At 39.7% G+C, this 20,581-nt stretch overlaps 1 protein-coding gene across 1 annotated transcript in view; it reads right to left on the bottom strand.

Moving 5' to 3' along the window:
* Positions 1 to 20,306, bottom strand: part of LOC130880291 (aldehyde dehydrogenase, cytosolic 1) — a 36,594-nt gene extending 16,288 nt beyond the window's left edge. The window contains exons 1-8 of the mRNA XM_057779262.1: positions 20,154 to 20,306; positions 15,393 to 15,497; positions 12,045 to 12,185; positions 11,369 to 11,498; positions 9,408 to 9,469; positions 7,664 to 7,792; positions 6,377 to 6,490; positions 2,047 to 2,149 (exon numbers count right to left, since the gene is read on the bottom strand). Of these exons, the coding sequence (XP_057635245.1) occupies positions 2,047 to 2,149; positions 6,377 to 6,490; positions 7,664 to 7,792; positions 9,408 to 9,469; positions 11,369 to 11,498; positions 12,045 to 12,185; positions 15,393 to 15,497; positions 20,154 to 20,216 (847 nt within the window). The 5' untranslated portion in view covers positions 20,217 to 20,306. The remainder of the gene's footprint in view (positions 1 to 2,046; positions 2,150 to 6,376; positions 6,491 to 7,663; positions 7,793 to 9,407; positions 9,470 to 11,368; positions 11,499 to 12,044; positions 12,186 to 15,392; positions 15,498 to 20,153) is intronic.
* Between the last annotated feature and the right edge of the window lie 275 nt (positions 20,307 to 20,581).

The following is a 20,581-nucleotide window of genomic DNA, read 5'->3' as shown; positions in this document are numbered from 1 at the left end:
AAGGCCAGCTGGACTGGGACTGAATAAACATGGGTTGAAACTGGACTCTCTGAACATGGCGGACAATGAAGGCTGATGAGAAGCCAAGGACAATGGCACTAGGTTTCGATCCTAATACATGAACTGGCTTTGTGGGAGCTTAGCCTGTTTGGATGCTCACCTCCCTGGACCTAGACAGAAGTGAGAGGACCTTGGTCTTCCCGCAGGGCAGGGAATTTGGACTGCTCTTCAGTATCGAAAGGGAGGGGGAATGGAGTGGGGGGAGGAGAAGAAGAGTGGGGATAGGGGGAGGGGAGTGGGGGGAGGGTGCAATAAGTGGGAGGAGGGGGAGGGAAATGGGAAACGGGGAGCAGGTGGAAATTTTAATTAAAAAAGAACAAAAAAAATAAAAAATAAAAAAGAGCATAAGAGCACAAAAAATAAAATAAAACTCACAACATCAGAACAATTCACCCTCCCACCCTTACTCCAGGAAAAATACTTCTAAAATTTAACTAAAGCCTTAACCACACAAGCATACTAAACTCAGTTTAGATGGCCCAATGGGCCTAGAGTTTTATATTAGAATATCTTTAATTCTATGCAAAAAGATGTGTATTTTTGAGGTGTGTGTATATGTGTACTTTAATTTTATAAATGGGGACTACTCAGCTCATGATTGTAGAACCCGAGTGTGAAACTGTGAGCTAACAGTAGTTGTTGAAAGTGCAGTGAGGAGAGGTGACAGAGAGTGACAAAGTAGACATCATGCTAACCAAGTAGTAAGTCCTAATATTTCCAGTGCAGATAATAATAGTGACAAGAGCAAATTCCATGGAGCCTATGTTTATAGCCTCATTTTACGTATGAGCCAATGAATGATGGGTTAAAGGAATTCTTTCTTTTCAATGTTTTGTTGATTTTCATTGGGCTCTACATTTTTTCTGCTCCCCTCCCTACTTCTCCCCTTCTCACACTAAAGAAATTCTGGAGACCCACACTGGAGCACCAGACTGAGCTCCCAAGGTCCCATTGAGGAGCAGAAGTAGGGAGAACATGAACAACGAAGTCAGGACCACGAGGGGTGCACCCACCCACTGAGACAGTGGGGCTGATCTATTGGGAACTCACCAAGGCCAGCTGGACTGTGACTAAAAAAGCATGGGATAAAACCGGACTCTCTGAACATGGCGGACAATGAGAGCTGATGAGAGGCCAAGGACAATGGCACGGGGTTTTGATCCTACTTCATGTTCTGGCTTTGTGGGAGCCTAGTCAGTTTGGATGTTCACCTTCCTAGACCTGGATGGAGGGGGGAGGACCTTGGACTTTCCACAGGGCAGGGAACCCTGACTGCTCCTGGGACTGGAGAGGGAGAAGAGGAGTGGGGGGAGGGGGAGAGGAGCGGGAGGAGGGGGAGGGAAATGGGAGGCGGGGAGGAGGCGGAAAATTTTTTTTCAAAAAAAAAAAAAGAAAGAAAGAAAAAAGAAAAAAGAAATTCTGGACCACAATCTCAGCTAAGTCATTACTATTTAGGAAGAAACATGAGGATTTCATTTGGTAATAAAAATCATAGTGATCTGGATCATTATTAATAGGGTCACATCAAAATGACAAACTTAACTACCCTTGAAATGGAAAGAGAGAGAGAAATGACTTCATAGGTTCAATTTTTTTTCTGGCCCTATCGAGTGAAAGCAGAGAAATAATAGAAACTTGCTGGCAGCCAGGATAGGATACTTTTGGTTCCAAATGTCTTAAGTATATTGTGCCCTTGATACAATTACAGTTATGGAATTATCAAAACCGCATCATATATTCTAGATGCAACCTATTTATACTACCTCAGATTGACACTGGGAAGTAGCAATCTATGCCAACCCAGGAAAAAAATCTTCTCTGTGTTTATCAGCTGTGTGCTATAGGAACAGTTTGAAAGCTTTGCAGAATCACCCCAGACTCTAGACAATTCCTTTTTACTTTGAATTTACTTTACTCCAGGTGACTGAGATATCATCAGGCATCAGGAGGAAGAAGGTGAGACACTAGCAAGGGTCTTATACTCACAGTCAGCATCTGCAAACACAATGCAAGGACTCTTTCCCCCCAGCTCCAGAGTGACCCTCTTCAGATTGCTTTTCCCTGCAGCTTCTTTGATTAATTTGCCAACCTGAAATCAAACATCGCAGAGGAGGAGGCTTAGTTTGTTTTTGTGTAGATAGGTTGTTTTAATACTTTCTATTTATAGGACATTTGCACAACCATTTAATTTTATTTGGAAGAGACATGAGAATGTTCATGGGCAGATGTGAGAGCTGACTCCATGTGTGAACAGATAAAAGATTATTTTCATTTTTGTAAGAACGTTCTCTCTGGATTTGATCAGAAATACCCCCCAAGCACCTCATGTATTGACTTCTCATCATTTTAGTGACATTGAGAGAATTCTGCCCAAACAAAATAGTAGTCTGCCCATCATCTAAATCTTAACCCTCTTCCTCTTTTTTTATACCCTCCCTGCTTGGACTGCCTCCAGGTAGGTCCTTTACTTGGATCAGCTCTTGGAACAGACCCTATTTGAGCCTTGTTCTAATGAGAAGAAAAAATGATTCTTTTTCTCTTGGTCTCCTAATGCTCATAAAGATGTTTCTGAGTCAGCCTCATATGATGTCATGTCTATCTGTGTAAATCTCATAAATACTATTGATTCGTCATTGCATATATTGAGAGCACAATAAGTAAGATGGTCTACTTTCTCTTTTTGAGGCAACCATGTATTTTGTTTCTCTTATTGGCAGGCTTTCTATTTCACCAGAAAAATAAGGTAATTGTTTAAGTCTAGGTGTGTACATCCAGATGACTAACCGGAAGTAGGCGTGAATTTTCACAGAAAACAGAAAATGATTTTTAGTCTACAATTTCATTTCTTTGCATATGTAGCCAGTGCCTGCCACCACTAAAAAATGACTGTGTTTTCCTTTGTGGCTGGAGGTCTATTTTAAAGGAATGTAATAAAAGTTTCACTAGAATGGGTCTCGTTGTTGTCACCATGAGAGACAATGTTTCTGCCTCTTACACAATTGCCAATATCTTTAAAGAAACAAGGACAATGAGTTTGAGTAGAACTAATGCTATTTTCGTTCACTCTGGTGTCTAAAAGCATGCTAACATGTCATTATTCAATATTAATTCACAAGCAGTTGTACATCTTTTTGTGGCTAACACAGAATAAGAGAGTCTTCAAGACTAGCCAGGCAAGGGCGAGAGTCTAGCTACGAGGCAAGGACATTGATGCCCATGATTACATCTTAGACAATGAGAACACAGATGAGAAGGCTTTTAGTTCATGATTTCCTCAGACCTAGCATCCAAGCAGTACAGAATCAATGGGAGTCAAGGTACAGGAGATTATGGTATATTCATGCCAAAGCCTGGGCAAATGTAAAAGACTAATCAGGAGATGAGAGGGCACATTGACACATCTCCTAAATTAATGTGACAAAGTGAGTGGGAGGAGAAAGCAGAAGCTGAGGATGCTTCACAGATATTTTCCCAAGTGCTCAGCAGAGTGCTAAATATCTTCTACCAGCTCTCACTTTAATTGTGTGGAACTGAATAAAGTAGGAATTACAGTCCCTGTGTTTCTCAAAGATTCTCAAAAGGGAAAGGATTCTTCTGTTTTTCTAAGGTACACCCCTCTTATTTGAAGCCAGAAGTTCCCTCATTGCCAAATTTCACCGTTTCCTTTTCAGAAGGTAAATGAGCATAGAGATAGCATAACAGAAAAAGCAAAATGGCATCAAGTTGAGGATTAGTTAAGACGATCGCACAACAAAGCTGCCCCCAGGTTCAAGGAGCATCAGCCTCTGACAGAGGCAAACTGGAGAAGTGAGCCTAGGATCTGGGCTCAGATGTGCTCATCACATCCCTAGTGCAGAGCATGTGGAATTCTAGGTTTCCTTCTGTCTGCCTGTTCTAGCTACTTTGCTATAAACCTATTACCTACTTGCATCACCATAGCTAAAGCTATCAGAATCTCTTGGGTACCCTCGCATATTTTTTCCAAAGGAAATCGTGACTGTGTGGTTGATTTAGCCTATCTCAATCAGAGATTTACATGATACACTATTTTCCTACCGTCTATAACAAACTTTTGTATAACGTATATACACACATTTGAAAGATGAAGAAAATCAAAATCCAAAGCCTTATTTCAGTTCCCTGTGCAGTAGAGCTATGTAACTAACTGCAATTATAAGGAAATTGACTTATTCTCAATCACTACATAGAATGTTCTTTCTTAAAACCTGGAACAAATTCTATGTTCACGTAGTTTCCTTCTCTTGATCCCTTGAAAAGCATCCAATCACCTTCTCCATTCTACCTGTTTCTTATGTTGGCAGTAAGATCTTGTTGGCAGCTGTGTAGCGTAGTCTGAGATCGCCATATGGCTATCTGTCCAACAGGTTGTCTCAGGGCAAAACATCTATGAAAATGGACTCTCACTTAGCAAGAACCAGTAGTCCATGGGACAGCATAGGAATTTTCAAAACTTTTGTGGCTTGCACTCTCTTTTCTTTCTCGCTATATTGGTGGTTCTCTAGATGGTTTTCAATATTACTTTTGCAGTCAGACATGCAATATCTGTAATTTCCCCTGAAAATTCTATTCTTTCTAGAATATTTCCCCTAAGACTCCCCTAAGGGGGAGATGCTTCTCAAATCTTTTTCTTGATTACTAACTACAAGTCCTGATCCTGAGAACTTTCCTGACTCAACAGAGACAGATACATATGAGAAAAGAACACTTGGAACATTAGCAATCGCTCAAAGTTCTGGAGAGGAGAGTAGGGCACACAATGGTGCACAGAATAGGGAAAAAGCCTCAGGAATACACATAGTGCTATGGTTGAGAGTAAGTTCCCTGGACACCAAGCATAGAATCATTGGTAGGATCTGGTACGCTCCAACAGGAAAAACTACAATGCAAACTGTGTGATGGGCAGATCCATCTTTACCATACACCAGAGCTTATATTGGTGGAAGAAGCATGGTATAATGAGATGGGAAAAGAGTGCTTTATCAAAGTCTGCTTTTTACACAGAGATTGAGACAGGGAACCCACTTGTAGAAAACGGAACTGTATTAAAACATATCTTGCAGGCATGAAAGATTGTCTGAGATTGAATATTGTTGCCCTTAAAGCATTGTATCCACATCTATACTTTTGAACATTGTAACCACAGTTAGCTGCCAGCAGGCATTAGTGCTGCTAGAGTGGGATGTGTCTGACTCGATATTTAGGAAAGCCTGCAAAAATGCTGAGCTCTATGTCTAGAAGAAGGTTATGTAGGGAGTAGGAAGGTTTATTTGAGGAAGCCTAAAGGGGAACATTCGGGACTTCCATAATCATCACAATGTATTCCTTAAATTGTGATGTATTTCTTAAAGTCAAAAATAGAACCTGATAATAAAGCTGTTCATGTAATCCTGTTAAGAAAAACTCTGTTTAAGTATAAATAAAGATGGCTTGATCTATTTGGGACCACTTGAGTGCAATCCACTTGGTGGTCTGAAGTTTTCTTTGCACCGACACACTTTCCCTGCCTCAGGACCTGAACTCAAAGTTGAGGACCTGGCGAGGTCTATTCAAGCTCACCTTTTTCACCCATGCAAATGAGTCATGCAGTATCTTTTCTGTCAATAGTTAATTACACTCTAACCTGGCAGAGTGACGCCAGCATGACTTTGCTAGAAACAGCTTAATACCTGTATCTTCTTTTGTTTGTAATAGAAACTCCCTCGACCCTCAGAATTCTGTTTTACAATTCTTCCTCCAGTGCCCCCCCTCCTCTTACTGAGTATTGATATGGTTGTGTATGGTTCCCATTCTTCTACTTTTATCTACTCAGGGCATAGCAAGGCACACCGAAAACCAAGGCTCTCAAGGCAGGAACATGGAAGAAATTGGAATGCATCACCCTCTCAGGGTGTGCTGGGTAGACAGAGTTCCACAGAAGAAGCTAGAGGTGAAAATCTACCATTTACTTTCTTAATCTACAGGCAGCAATTAAAGTGACTCATGCAAATAAATCATTGTTCCCTAATTTGTATTTCCTAGCATACACTTAACTAATCATCTGACTGCCTCAAAGACTATATTTCTCCAAAGAGATAGTAGTGATTACACTACAAATCATTTACTGTAATCTTTCAGATTCTTAACAGTATTTTTTACTATTCAAAATTCATCCATTTGTGCTTGATAAACATATCTGGGGTCTAGAATAAAGAGCAAGTCACCACAAAACTTTTCTAAGGAAAGTGTTGACTGCAAGACAGCTACAGAGAGCGTGCTTCTGCTTATTAAAGAGGAGATATTCTGAAAATGGCTCTACCTCTGTTGATCCCGTGAAGGCCACTTTGTCGATGTCCATGTGTGAGGAGATGGCTGCCCCTGCAGTTGGTCCATAACCAGGGACAATATTCACCACACCAGGAGGAAATCCTGCCTGCAAGTTAAGAAGCAAGCAGTTAATAGATCAAGAACTTAATTCATAAAAAACCTGAGTGGGAAACTGGGGCTATTTCTTTATTCTCACCTTGGGGGTTCTTCTCTCAAGAAAATGCACTAAAGTATATCTGTCCTTTATTCGTTACTGTCTTTAATTTCTTATCTATATGAAATTATTTCTAAAGGTGGTAATCCCTTAGGACACTATGTTCTATGGACAAATCTGTCCCCATTGGTGTATTAATTGTTTCTCATTAGCTATGATAAAACATTGACCAAAACATTCTTGGGAAGGAAAAAGTTTATCTGGTTTATAGGTTATGTCTATTGTTGAGGGAAGCCAAGGTAGGAACCTGGAGCCAGGAACTAAAGCACAGACCATGGAGAAATTATATGCACTGCCTTATATTCTCTGGCTGGCTCAGCTACCACTCTTATGCAGTTACGCCAATCTGCCTAGGGATAGCAGTGTCCACAGTGGGCTGGGACATACTACATCAATCAATGATCAAGGTTAAACCCCACAGACATGGCCACAGGCCAATCTGAGGAAGACAATTTCTCAGATGAGGTACCTGCTTCCTAGGTTTGTCAAGTTGACAACAATATTGCGACAACTGATCACTCCAATGATTAACTGTGTCAAATTTATAAAAGGAACTCAAACTGATGAGATATCAGAGTGTATGTTATATTAACTATACAGAAAGGCAGATTTTATAGTCACCACCATCAAAACTAGAAACATATTGAAATAGCAGACATATTGATATAGAAGCTGCCAACCTTTAAAGAAATTAAAACTGAAAAAAAAAACTTCAAAGAAGATTACAGAAGCAACCAGGCAAGTTATAATCTAGATAATAAAGATAAAGCTCAGTATTTCACCATTTGAAAAACTGCTACCTTTCCTAATTAACTTACATTCATGAGATTTGAACAATGTAAGTGACCCATTACAGGGTGACTGGCTATGAGCCTCTGTCATTATTTAGATAGACACACATTTTTGCTGACTGACAAAAGTTCCAGCCTGTAGTTCTCTTGCTTTTATCTGCACAACTGGACAGGATCAGCGTGTGATGAGCGAAGCTCATAGTGATGAGACTGAGGCTGTAAGGTGAATGAGGAACCCTGAATTTGCCTGCACGTTTAGACTCTGGAGACTTACCTCTTTTACTAAAGATGCCATATGAAGAGCAGTGAGAGGGGTTTGCTCTGCTGGTTTGACAATCACTGTGTTCCCACAGGCAAGGGCAGGGCCTATCTTCCAAGTGAACATGACCAACGGACCATTCCACTAGAAAGCAAAATTGAACAATGGACTTTTTGTATAGCTCCAAACTACATTTGTTATTGATACTTGCCACCCTGATAAAAGTTGACTAATATTTTAGAAATTGTGTATAATTATCTAGTTTATTTTACCTATGTTTACAAAAGAAACTACAAAATGATAAAAAAACAAAAAAGCTCAAAACAAACTATGTAGGAAAAGGGAACAGAAAATTGTAATCAAGTCTTGTCCTTCTGAACTCTTAATTTACAGAAAAAAAATGCTACTTTATGGCTTCATATATGTTAAGCATGTTGTAATTTACTTGTGTTTTAAAAGTGTGAAATCCTCTTCCTCTTTCTTCCTGGAAGGCACTTATGGTATTTTATCTAAAATAATAATTCAGAAAAATTCACATCCAGGAGATTTTGTGTGTATGTGTGCTATGGATTGATCCCAAGGAGGTAACATATTGACTGTGTTCTCCACACCAGTGAGCTAGGCTCAGTCCAGGGCAAAATTGTTAAAGCCAAAGAGGTGTCAAATCCCAATCCGTAGGGTGAATGTTTGAATTCAGATCATTCCAACAAACCAACTGAACAGCAGTAAGAAATAAGATATGTGACAGCTTCTTCTATTTAAGGCATTTGCCACCTAGGAGTCCTAAAAACAGTCCACTCTACTTCAGTTGGATGTTCTAAGGATTAATCAAGAAATTCAGGGTTATGGCATAGCACACATCTGTGTATCATGTATGAAGTTCAGTGTTCGATCCCCAGGAAAGAAAACAGGACAAAAGGGGGCAGTTAAAATTTACACTTTTCCAATAGTGCTAGCTGGTACAGTAATGTAGACATGTTTGAGTGTTTTTTAAGTCTTTGAATTACTGAACAGTTCCACAAATATTTTGGTATGATCAGTCTTTCTAGAAGAGAATAACTGTCATTCAAAAACTTTTGGGATACTTCATTGTTTTTTTTTTTAATTTAGCCTTTTAAACTATGTCAGCTGTATGTGGCTAGTGTCCTGTATTAAGCTTCATGGAATTCTGGTTACATCCAGAACATGATTTTTTGGAAGAAGAATTTTGACTTCCCAAACCTGCTACCTAAAGTTAAATAGAGGGCACATACTTTCTCAATTGTTTTGGGGACTATTCCTTCCACTGAAATAAAAAAAATAAATAAAACATTTTCCGGGATTTGAACAATCTTGCTTCAGTTACTGTCCACAGTGGGAAGTCTCAAGCAGGAGAAAGCAGTGCTGGGAGCAGTGGGCACTTCTGTGTCCAATAGAAATGTTCAAACACAGATGAGCCATGATAAAGCTTTGTCATACAGTTACAAAGCACAGCTCATGAAACCAGAACAAAGCAAAATTTCAGGAAAAAAAGTGCAATAAATTCTTAGGGCTTATTTATAAATTTGAAACATCCTCAAAGGGTAGAGAATTTTATTCTGGACAAGATAGCTCATATACAAAAAGCCAAGTTATAGGAATGAGTGCTTCAGGTGGTCATGCTTATTGAATTTACTTCACACATAACCATCACATAAGCTTCACTTGTGTGGGAATGGGCTTCAGATCAAATGGAATTACAGCTCTCTTCCCCCCATCAGAGTCACGAAGTGAGACTTACAGGGATGATTTGGCCACACACCCCAATAGGCTCACGTCTTGTATAAGTGAAAATATCTCCATCTGAAAAACAGAGCAAACACACCGTCCAATGAAGGCAAATGCAGGATCCACTCGGGACAGGGCGATGTGCGGTTGCTAGGAGAGGGGGTTCACAGTGAGTAGCAAAAGGGAAACAAAACATCCTGTCTCCAAGGTTAATAACATGAGCAATGAAGCTCTCAAACAGCAATTTCAATCTAAAGACCGAGTAACAGAAAAATAAGTAACAGGATCGGGGAAGATCTCATAAGCTGTAAACTCCATTCCCTGTATTCCAAGATGGCTGCCTTCCGTCCGTCTCATACAGAGAGTGGTGCAGAAAGGAACTGGGAGATGAGGTCCCCTCTGGATAAAGACAAAACCATGTGCAAAAGTTCCCAGAATCTCAAATGTCCCAGAAGCTCCAACTTTTAAACAGGGACATGATTTAAAATAGTGAAAACTTCTCCAAGGAATAAGAAGTCTTTCTCTTAGAATTGTTATAGTTTTGGTGTTTCCTTTTTCCTAACAAAAATAAATGCAATCTCTTATTCTATAAATAAAATATTTGAAATGAAATGTGATTCTTTTCTTTCTTGATTTGACTGACTCTTGTGTCTCACTATCAACACAAACGTAAATATATCTTGGAAGAGGAAACCTTAATTGAGAAAATGCTCCCATGAGATTGTGCAGTAGACAAGTCAATGCAACATTTTCTCAATTATTGTAGGACATGAGATGGCCCAGCCCACTGTGAGTATTGCCAAACCTTGGCAGATGAACCTGGATTGCATAAGAAATCAGGGTGGGCAAGCCATACAATGTAACCCTACAGTACATTGTATTTGTCCATGGCCTCTGCTTCAGTTACTGCCTCCAGGTTTCTGCCCTGAGTTTTTGCCCTTATTTCCCTCAGAGAAGGAATCTAGTGTGGAAATACAAGTGAAAGAGATCATTTGTTCACAGTTGCTTTTGTTCATAGTGTTCTAACACAGCAAATACTCATTTTGATGCAGTCCCATTTGGAGTTTTGCTGTTGTATGTTTTGTTCTGGCTTCCACAGGAACCTAATGCTAGCACACAACCACTTTCCCTGTTCAGATCTACAGGTACATTAAACAGCTTCCTCTATATTTCTCAAGAGAAGAGTAGGAGCTACAAAATAGCCTGGTTCATAGTACCACTGTTATCTCATTTTCTTCTTATATCTTATGGGAGATATAAGAAGCTAATATATCTTATACTGTATCTTCCAGGTTGAGTGGAAGTACACATCAGAACGTGAAGTGGATTTTTTGGTTTCCTGAAGTCATTGAAGATAGAGATGTGAAACTGGCTCCAACCCTTCCCAAACTGATTCTTTTCTCACATGAAATATTTGCCGTGTGTCTGTTCTGCTGCTTGCATACCTCACTAAGCAATACATCACACTTCCATACAAAGATTCTTAATCCTGCTGGTAATCAGAGTCTCATCTTGATTTGATGCTTTTGAAATACATTAGTATAAATTGGATTGTTGAAGTATATTGGACTAAGTATACTGGGCACAAATCAGCACAGCTTACTCATTTTGGACATGCAAAGACTTAGGTAATAATGTTACAGAAGAAGTACATTTGTCATTATGGGAATGGTACTCAATAAATGATTTCTGTGGCCAGTTTTGTAAACTTGTGATCTTAAGACATCTCACTCAAATTAGTAGGTGAGTCTATGAGAATGTCCTTACTTGAATTCTGTCTATACTATCCACAGTGTTTAATCTTGACAGAACTTCCAGCACCAGAATTCTGTTGGGTCAATGTGAAAAATAAAGTAATTTTTTTTACTTTATTTATGGACACAGTTATTTGTCAGGGAGAATTTGAAGGTATTTAGTTCTGCATGAATGGCCTCACTTCTGACATCATGCAGGTAGTTTCCCAAATGTACTTACCACTTGGTATCGTTTGACCATGGATCTTGTCAGCCCAGCCTGCACAGTACTTTAATGTTTTTATGCTGACTTCTAAATCCATCGTGTATGCATGGGGAAATACTTTCCCAGCATTCATTGATTCCATTGTCTGAAAAATAGGTAGTAATATCATAGTCTAAACATTCAACAATAAAAATTGCATCAAGAATATACAGTCAACCATTTTAGATTTTCATAATTATGTACTAGAGTTTTAGAAATATAAGGATTCTTAAATCTTATGTTCTTTTGAAAGCAACTTAAAAAGAATTAAATGACTTGTCTGTGGTCAAATAACAAGATCCTGATGAGTGAGGTAGCGACATTCTGATTGCCTGATCCCACTAATCTTTCCGTCCGAATCTAAGTACCTCTGGCTAAGCGTGTCTAAGATCCGGTTATATAAGTACTCAGCTGTGAAAATGATTCCTAGTCTCCACATCCTATCAGAGTTCCACCAAGCTTGCACTTGTCATCTGACTGTAGCAACAATTCAGGGTCTGAACTATGCACAATGTCACCATTGCCATCCTGTTCCTCTCATGTATAAATAATCTGCTCATACAATTGTAAACCAAACTGACCAGCCAGTTGGAATGGTGAATGCTCCCAGAAGCTTCCCCACTGTCTCCCTTTGGGGTAAGTTAATACTCACAGCCAGCAGTAGACGGTCTCTTTCCATTAAGTCAGCCAGCTTGTTCAGCAGCCGCCCCCTCTCTGAAGCATCCATGGTGCGCCATGTGGAGCCAATCTGAAAAGCCTGTCGTGCAGCCTTCACGGCTTTGTCCACATCTGCCTGGAGGTCACAAAGCATTCATTTCAGGATGTTCAAAACTCTAGATTGCTGAGCTAAACATCACAACTTAATAAACTAGAACACAGTCCTCAGGTGGACCAAGGAACTCCGCCATATACCACCTGCCTAGCACAGTCTGATGAGTAACATACTCTTTGGGATAGAAAGCAAGTCGTCTTGTACACATTCTAGGGAGAATTGAAAGTGTGTAGCCAAGTAGGCATATTAAAATGAAATCAAGAAAATCACAGAAAGAACTTAGCAGTCACCCAGAAAAGGGTTCAACTCCCTTGCCTGGATCACAAAAATTGATGGATGGCTAAGACTGCAATGCATGGACTCCAAACAAACTGTTGTCTGATACCCAGTGTGTGTGTCAGGTACCATGGACTCCTTGGCTCAGCTGGGCCCCTGCTATTGAAGCAGCCTGCTGGACAGCCGAACCCTATACTTGATCACCTGTCTGCCTGTTATTTTCTGTTCCAGACACAGCTTGGTCTTGGATTTTGCCGTTGAACTCTGCAGCTTCTATATTCCCCCTGAGTCCAGCCACTGCCCTGCAGCTCTGCCCAGGCAGATTCCTTGTCATACAGGTTCTTTCCAAACCACCTCTGAAGCCTCTGAACTCTGCTGCAGACTCTTTAACTTGTATTTATTTAGTTATCCATAAATGCATACACAGTGGTCCAGATACGTTTACTATGTGATGTGTGATATGAGAATTAATGTTAGTAATTAATCCTGGAAGAAATAATTCATGTTCTCCTCAAGAAGACTAATAAGCTGGGTGACTTTCATATTAATTGTTTGCATTTGTATGGTTAAATCTTGTGAATTTATTGCTACTCAATACAGTTACACATTATTGAAAGACACAAACATATTATCTGCTCTTGGATATGACACATAAGCTTCTTATGGCTTATTATTGTTGATATTTATACAACAAATCATGCTGTAAATAATTATTTTCCATTACGTAACAATCATTTTGCATTAGCCAAAATTATAAGTCTCATAAATGTTTTTGATAGAATTTTTGTAGTATTTTTTTTTAACTTCAAGCTTCCTGTATTGTAGATTTTATTTAGGGGCTAGCATTTCCAAGATACTTTTGAATTAATCAGAAAACTGTGATCAGGTTAACTGTTATTTACTATCATCAAATCATGTGACCTAGGGAAATAAAATACTACAGTTTGAAGTCGGAGACACTAAAGAGCGAAAATATATATATTTGCTCTGGCCCCTGCCCCATCCTTATGATACCATGAGAGGCTTGATTTGGCCTATTGGCAGCCCCATTCTACTTGTGGACGGAATCTCCAAAACCTTTAGCCTGTGACCAAATGAGTAAGTCTAGCATATCAGACTTGACTGTGAACTTTACCCGGTTAGAACCGTCCTCTAAGCAATGCTAGTCACTCTTCATTAGAGCTCTCACAAATTGTTTGAACATCAACAATTCTAAAAGGACAGTTTGGTTAATGATTCCCAAACAGGATAGAGACATAGGAAGGTGGTTGTGAAGCCAGCTCTTGCTTATCACTAACAGTTTCCTTATGGGTTCTCAACCTTCCCAGTGCTGTGATCTTGTAATACAGTTCCCCTTTTGTGGTGACTTCCACCATAAAAGTATTTTTGTTGCTACTTCAACACTGTCACTTTACTGTTATTATGAATTGTAATATAATATCTGTGTTTTCCGATAGTCTTACCAGACCTTTATGACAGAGTTGTTCAACTCCACCCCCACACAACAGCTTGAGAATCCCCGTCTTAGAGGATTCACTAGCCAAACAGATTGGCACAGTAATTTGGCCTGCAAGTTTGTCTGGGGATGAACTAGTCTCCTTGACCTTTCTATGAGAGAGGCAGTTGTCACTAAGCACAGAACAGATCAGTGCTCGCCTGCAAGGCTGCTGGGATGATCACCAGTTTTCCCATCTGTGCCTTCAGAAGAAGGTAAACCTCACTGACTCCCCTAGAAAACTCTTCAGCCTGATTGACAAAGTTTCCACGAAACCCAGGTAGATAGTTGTTTTTCTGTTATAACTAACTCCAGCATCAGAGCAAAATGTCCCATAGAAGCTAAATGTTCAAGGCCTCAATGTTAAAGTATCAATAATATGACGTTTTATTAACTTGTATCTACAGACTCATAGTCTTGTTAGTGCCATTTTATTGTTAAGGAGAAGGCGTAATTAGCTGACTGATGTTGTAAAATATTAGTTAAAGATGTGTTACAATGGTTTATACTGTAGAATACTTGTTTAATGATACAAAGATGTGTTACATTCATCTATGTTTCATTTGTTTAACACTGTGAAGCTGTTACTTTGCCTGTCTAAAACACCTGATTGGTCTAATAAATAGCTGAATGGTCCATAGCAGGGAAGGAGAAAGGATAGGCAGGACTTGCAGACAAAGACAATAAATAGGAGGAGAAATCTCAGGGGAAAGATCAAGGAATGAAAAAAGGAAGAGAGGAGGATGCAAGGGGCCAGGACCCAGGTACACAGCAATCCAAGGTGTAAGAAGTTGAAGAAAGGCCTATAGGACAAAGATAAAAGCTCAGAGGCAAAACAGAGCTGGGATAAGTTAAGGAAAGCTGGCTAGAAACAAGCCAAGTTAAGATCAGAAAGAATAAGTCTCTGTATATTTATTTGAGAACTGAGTGGTGGGCCCCTCAAAGAACTAAAGAGCCAAGAGCCAAAGAGATACCAAAAAATTATTTAAAAAACTACAGACAGGCACCTTAAATATGTTATTATATTAAAACTCCATGCCCCATACTAAATGCTAATGCTAACCCTTAAAAAAGAGACACATTATTTAAAAATTAATACTTCATTATGCTACAATAGCCTCAGAGCATCAACATTTTGAACCCCACCTCCCTATTCTAGATTCCTGGGTAGCATCAGAAATGCTAACATTAGATCTACAGTCTGTTGTTTTTTTTTTTTATCATTTCTTGGTCTTTTAATATTTAATTTTTTGAGTTATTATGTATTGTGTATAATTATTCTCTACCAGATGTATATGAGGCAATTTCTTATGTCAAGGACAACAGAACATTTACCCAACTGCCTGAGCAGCCACACTTTCATGCCTTTCACTGAACTTGCAGTGGGCTTTGAGTTCAGATAATGAGAAACAAAGACTTCTGGTGTGAACTAGACCTGCGGATGTTGGAAAACTTACCTTGTCCCCTTCTTCCACATGACAGATGATCTCCTCAGTTGCAGGGTTAAAGACAGGAAACTTCTTGCCACTCACTGAGTCATGCCATTCATTGTTGATGAAGATCTGTGGGGATGCAGCAAAGGGAGACAAAAAGCATTTAAATATGCACTACGGTGAAGGGTTTGATAAGCTAGAGTTGAGGTATTGTTACCCAGATATTATGGGGCTTTCCCTGCTCACATGTGTGTCATTTAACATCTAAAAAAACATAGAGGGGGCTGGAGAGATGGCTCAGAGGTTAAGAGCACTGACTGCCCGTCCAGAGGTCCTGAGTTCAATTCCCAGCAACCACATGGTAGCTCACAGCCATCTATAATGAGATCTTGTGCCCTCTTCTGGCATGCAAGCATTCATGGAAGGAATGTTGTATACATAATAAATAAATCCAAGAATTTAAAAAGAAACAAAAAAAATCAAAAACTATAGAAGTTAGACAACTGGGAATTTAGATGTATGTTACTAAGACATACTAAATTGAAGAGGCACCCTTAGATCCCTGGAAAAGGGTGTGAATTTCAGTGTTTGCGTTCTGGACTTGGGTTTTATTAAGAAATTGTTTCTATGTGCATTTGACTCCATTCCTTCCTCTGTATAAAAGAAATCTTAGCCTTGTTACAGGGCCATTGTGAGAAAGCTAACAGAAGCATTGTGACTTATTCCATGTGCACAAAGATGCTATTAACTCCTGACAAGTTTTTGAGAGTGGAAGGTATTGTCCCTTGATAACTTAAATTATTTAAGGACATGTGCATTTTTATTTACACATACGTGTTTGCCTGTGTGGGTGTCAGTGGAGCACATGCATGCAGGTGCAGGAGGACAGAGGACCTTGGCTGCCTTGGACTGGAAAGTGGTTAAGGTGTGTGAAACGAGAAAGGAGAAAAAAGACCTCAAATCCCAGGAAACAAAATCCTTCACCCTGAGATCTTTGGAGAACCCTCAGAACTTCTCTCTGATGAAGTCTCTGTCAGACAGGAAATAACTGTGCAAGATAGACTGACAGAAAATTAGGAGAAAATGAGAGGAAAATGATACAGTGGGAAACAGATCTTGGAAAATTCAGGTAAAACTATTCTAAAAGTTAAAAACTATTCAGAAAAAAATACACTAGGGCCATGATCGCTAATGTAGACCATTCCCCATGAGCCAGCCCTTGCCTCAAGTGCTTCTTATGAATTAAATGCTCTGGTTGTTATACCCCCTCAGGAAACGGTGCTCCTCGTCATCTATATCAATGTTAAAAAGGCAGAGGCAGGTGAGGTGAAGGAGTTCGACCAGTAACCCTGTAACTTTCCAATGAGCTCTTCATGCTAAAGCTCTTTAGTAGGAATGGAGGGAACATGGAGCATTTCCTCACTGCTCCTCAGGAGTTACTGACAGAAAGCTGATGGGTGCGCTTGGATTTAGAGAGTAATAAAGGCATCCAATACAAAAGGGGCTGTATTTACAAAAAAAGAAAGAAAGAAAGAAAGAAAGAAAGAAAGAAAGAAAGAAAGAAAGAAGGAAGGAAGGAAGGAAGGAAGGAAGGAAGGAAGGAAAGAAAGAAAGAAAGAAAGAAAGAAAGAAAGAAAGAAAGAAAGAAAGAAAGAAAGAAAGTTCTCAAACACTGACCTCTGTTTTACCTACTCCAGTCAAAGAGAAACTGAATTAGGAGATGAGTCCTGGGAAGATGGGGCAATGATACAGCGATGGCTTGTTTTGTGCACAAAAAAATAAAAACAACAACAAAAAACCACTCTGACAATTAAGATTATGCGACTGATTATACCTGTTTTTCTTTTTGTTTTTGTTATCAATCTGCTTGTTTGTTCCTCTTCTTGTGCACTAAACACTGTTAGAGTAGGGAAAAAAAAATCTCCAGGTCAAGAGAATAGAATCTCGGACCTAGGTAGAGACTTAACATTAGAGTTGGACTGGTTCAATCACTTTGGACGAGGGACCACTCCAGGAATCTGGACTCCCCTTAAGCCAAACTAAAGACATAAGGAGAATAATGAGTCCTTTAATGAAATACTGTACTTTCTCTTCCAAGAAACTCACTTCTAATGCATAAGTTTGAACCACAGCACTGTAAGATGATAAGTCTGATCACTCTTATGAATTATTCAGAAAAGAATAACTTTCCCTTTTCCTCTTTCTATGTCTCTTCTGAGAATGCTTTACTTAACAGTTTGATCCTTTCTCCCAACATTTTGAACTTCCTATTCCTTCCCCAAAAATATCTCTGCCCTCCATGTAGCTCTTTGTTGGTCATGTGCTCCACTTCAGTCAATGTCTGAATGATGAGAATGTTCCCTTCCTCCTCCAGTCTCCTACTCTGAGCAGCTGCTGAGTTTTCACATCTGGTTTGCCCTGAGGTTTTCCTTCTAAGTTCCAATAATAGTCCTCCAGATTCCATTTTATGGGACTGCGAACCCCAAGAAATTACCCTGAATTTTCATGACATCAATACAATATACCTCTTGCAATAATAAAGAAGAAAACAGTGAAGGAAAATAATACAAAAATTGAGACACTGGTCAGGCAAAGCAATTTGACTAATAATTCTCAATCTTGCCTTTCAGGTTTGCAACTAGGAACTTACTTAATAGTCATTTTTTTCAACATACCTTAAGAGTGAAAATCAAATATAATTCTTTATGGAATGCAGTAAAAGAACATGAAGAAGGATAGAGAAAGCTCCCCATTAGGATTTAATTGCATACATAGCTGGTTTCTTTCCAAGTGGGACAATGCTGTAACCAGCACATCAAATAATAAAATGCTTAATAAGTAGACCAAACACACATAGAAAATCAAAATTCACTGAATGGAGTTGTTTATTATTAAGTAGAGAACTATTTGAACATCAAGTAAATGTGTTCTTGACTCTTAAATACTTAGTCTCTCCACTCTCCCTAGGACGTCTTTATGTAATGTTTGCAGCAAAGAAGTTTCAATCTGAAAACGTCTGTCTATGTTTAGGGATTACTGGTTCTACCTGCATTTGTACATGGGACTTTAAGGAATAGCTTATTTTTCTAGTACTTTCACCTCATCTTTAATTAGTAAGTGCTAAACGAAACAACCCAGAGTAAAGACAGCTCACTTTAAAACCTCCTTGAGATGTGCGTGTGCGCGCGCACACACAAACAGTTTTAAGAAAATTCATAAAGGACAAATGAAGGAAAGGGGGCGAGGCTTTCTGATGACCAATATACTTTTCCTTTTGAAATCATGCAAATCAAACTTTTCTTAGTGACTAAGCTGTAAGTATATAAACAGTGTGGACAGTTCCCATTTTCTTGGAATTCCTGATTTGTAGATTGTGACAGGTATTTCTTCCAAATGAGAAGAGGGTCAGAGTCTATGGAGTGCACACACTTTGACAGCTGTGAGCTGTTGGAGATTGGGCACACACTCTCCTTCATATATTCTCCTTTGTCAAAACCTAAATTTTCTGTCCAAAGAATTTTCTGTCCAAGAAAGACTGTTGAAATCATGCCCCAGACATGTCTAGCTACTCATGAATGGATCACGGCCAAGGTCCACTCCTCTCTACAGACCCTAGCCTAAGCAAAGAGCCCTTAAACCAGGCAGCTCCCTCACTTCAGGTGTTTGGAAAATTGCAAAGGCTTCAGGAATTCAAAACCAACTACATTTGCTCACAAGGAAACCAAAATAGATGAGAGAAGACATCAGATCTTTTCACTTATTTTAATACTCTCTGATTTCCTTGTTTGGTTCAGAACCCAGCATGGTTCTCCCCAGAGTTGAACAGTTCGTCTCTCACTTTGTTTTCTGCATCAGGCCATAACACGGCTAATTTTAAGTGACTTTTCTAATAACTTGATTGTGTGTGTGTGTGTGTGTGTGTGTGTGTGTGTGTGAGAGAGAGAGAGAGAGAGAGAGAGAGAGAGAGAGAGAGAGAGAGAGAGAGAGGGAGAGGGAGGGAGGGAGGGAGGGAGGGAGGGAGGGAGGGAGGGAGGGAGGGAAGGAGGGAGAGAGAAAGAGAGAGAGAAAGTTGTTTTTTTTTTTTTTTAATTTTGAATCCTAAGATATGTAACAGAATTACACATGAAACTGTTCAGTAGGTAAAATGATGATAGGCCCTCAGGACAAGCCCAGTCTAATCATCTGCCCTCTTCATTTCCAAGCCTGGGTCAGATTCCTGCTCTTGTGTCTCTAAATATTCAGCAGTTAACAATGGCATGTTTGTTCCAACAACAGAAAACCTCCCTGGAGGAATAAACAACTACTCTTTCTATCTCAAAATAAGAAAAACAATACAAGTCCATTTAGGGGTTTCGGCAGCAGCCTCCATTCAATGTCCAGAGTTACGTCCTCCAACCTTAACACTGTCAACAAACATAAAGCCATATTTCCCTGTTCCACTGTGCTATTTTGAGATAGACAGTGAGAGAGAACTCCCCATGGGCCTGGCTCCTTCCACTAAGTTCCTCTGTTTGTCTCCCCATAAGTGCTCACTGCACAGGGTTAATAGACCTGCTGCTCACTCTTTTTCACTGCACTCTGGCACAAGAACCATCCACATAGAGTGAAATCCTTTTTCCTTGGATGTATGTCTGATGAGATGGTGTCTGATATGGCTTACAATTCACCACTGAATCAGGTCACTCTATTTGTTAACTTTTTGTCTTTGTGTCTGCAAAGAAGCCACAATTGACCATGCTTTAACCAGGACCCCAGGAAAGCCCAACCTGCAAGTGTCTTTCTTACCTTGGTGTACTGAATCTTCAAGTTGCTCAGAGGGGCAGGAATTTCAGGTTGTGCAGAAGACATTGCTGTTTTGGTTCCTGGAACACGGGTGACAGGCTCAACAGTTTGGTTCTGATAGGGCACTTGCTCCTTTTTATCTAAATGCTCTAAAGTTCATTTGCATATTCGGATATGATTGGATGGGCAGACTCACAGCAGAGCAGAAAGGACCCAGTCTCTTGTAACATCTAAGGCTGGCAGGGAGCCTTTGCCTTTAAATGTGAATCCTTAAGGAACCTGCACCTCAGCCCTGAAGTTCCATCTGGAGACTGCTCACTATTTACAGATGAATTAACTTACCAGGCCAAACCTGTGCTAAGAGAATACTTGATCAGGAGCTTGGACACTCGAAGCCAGTTATCATTTTCAAAGTTTTTCATGACTTTTTA

This window comes from Chionomys nivalis, chromosome 8, assembly GCF_950005125.1.
Source record: "Chionomys nivalis chromosome 8, mChiNiv1.1, whole genome shotgun sequence".
In the NCBI taxonomy this organism is placed as follows: Eukaryota; Metazoa; Chordata; class Mammalia; order Rodentia; family Cricetidae; genus Chionomys; species Chionomys nivalis.
Note: the sequence above shows the minus strand (reverse complement) of the source record. Positions and strands in the feature narration are given on the sequence as shown.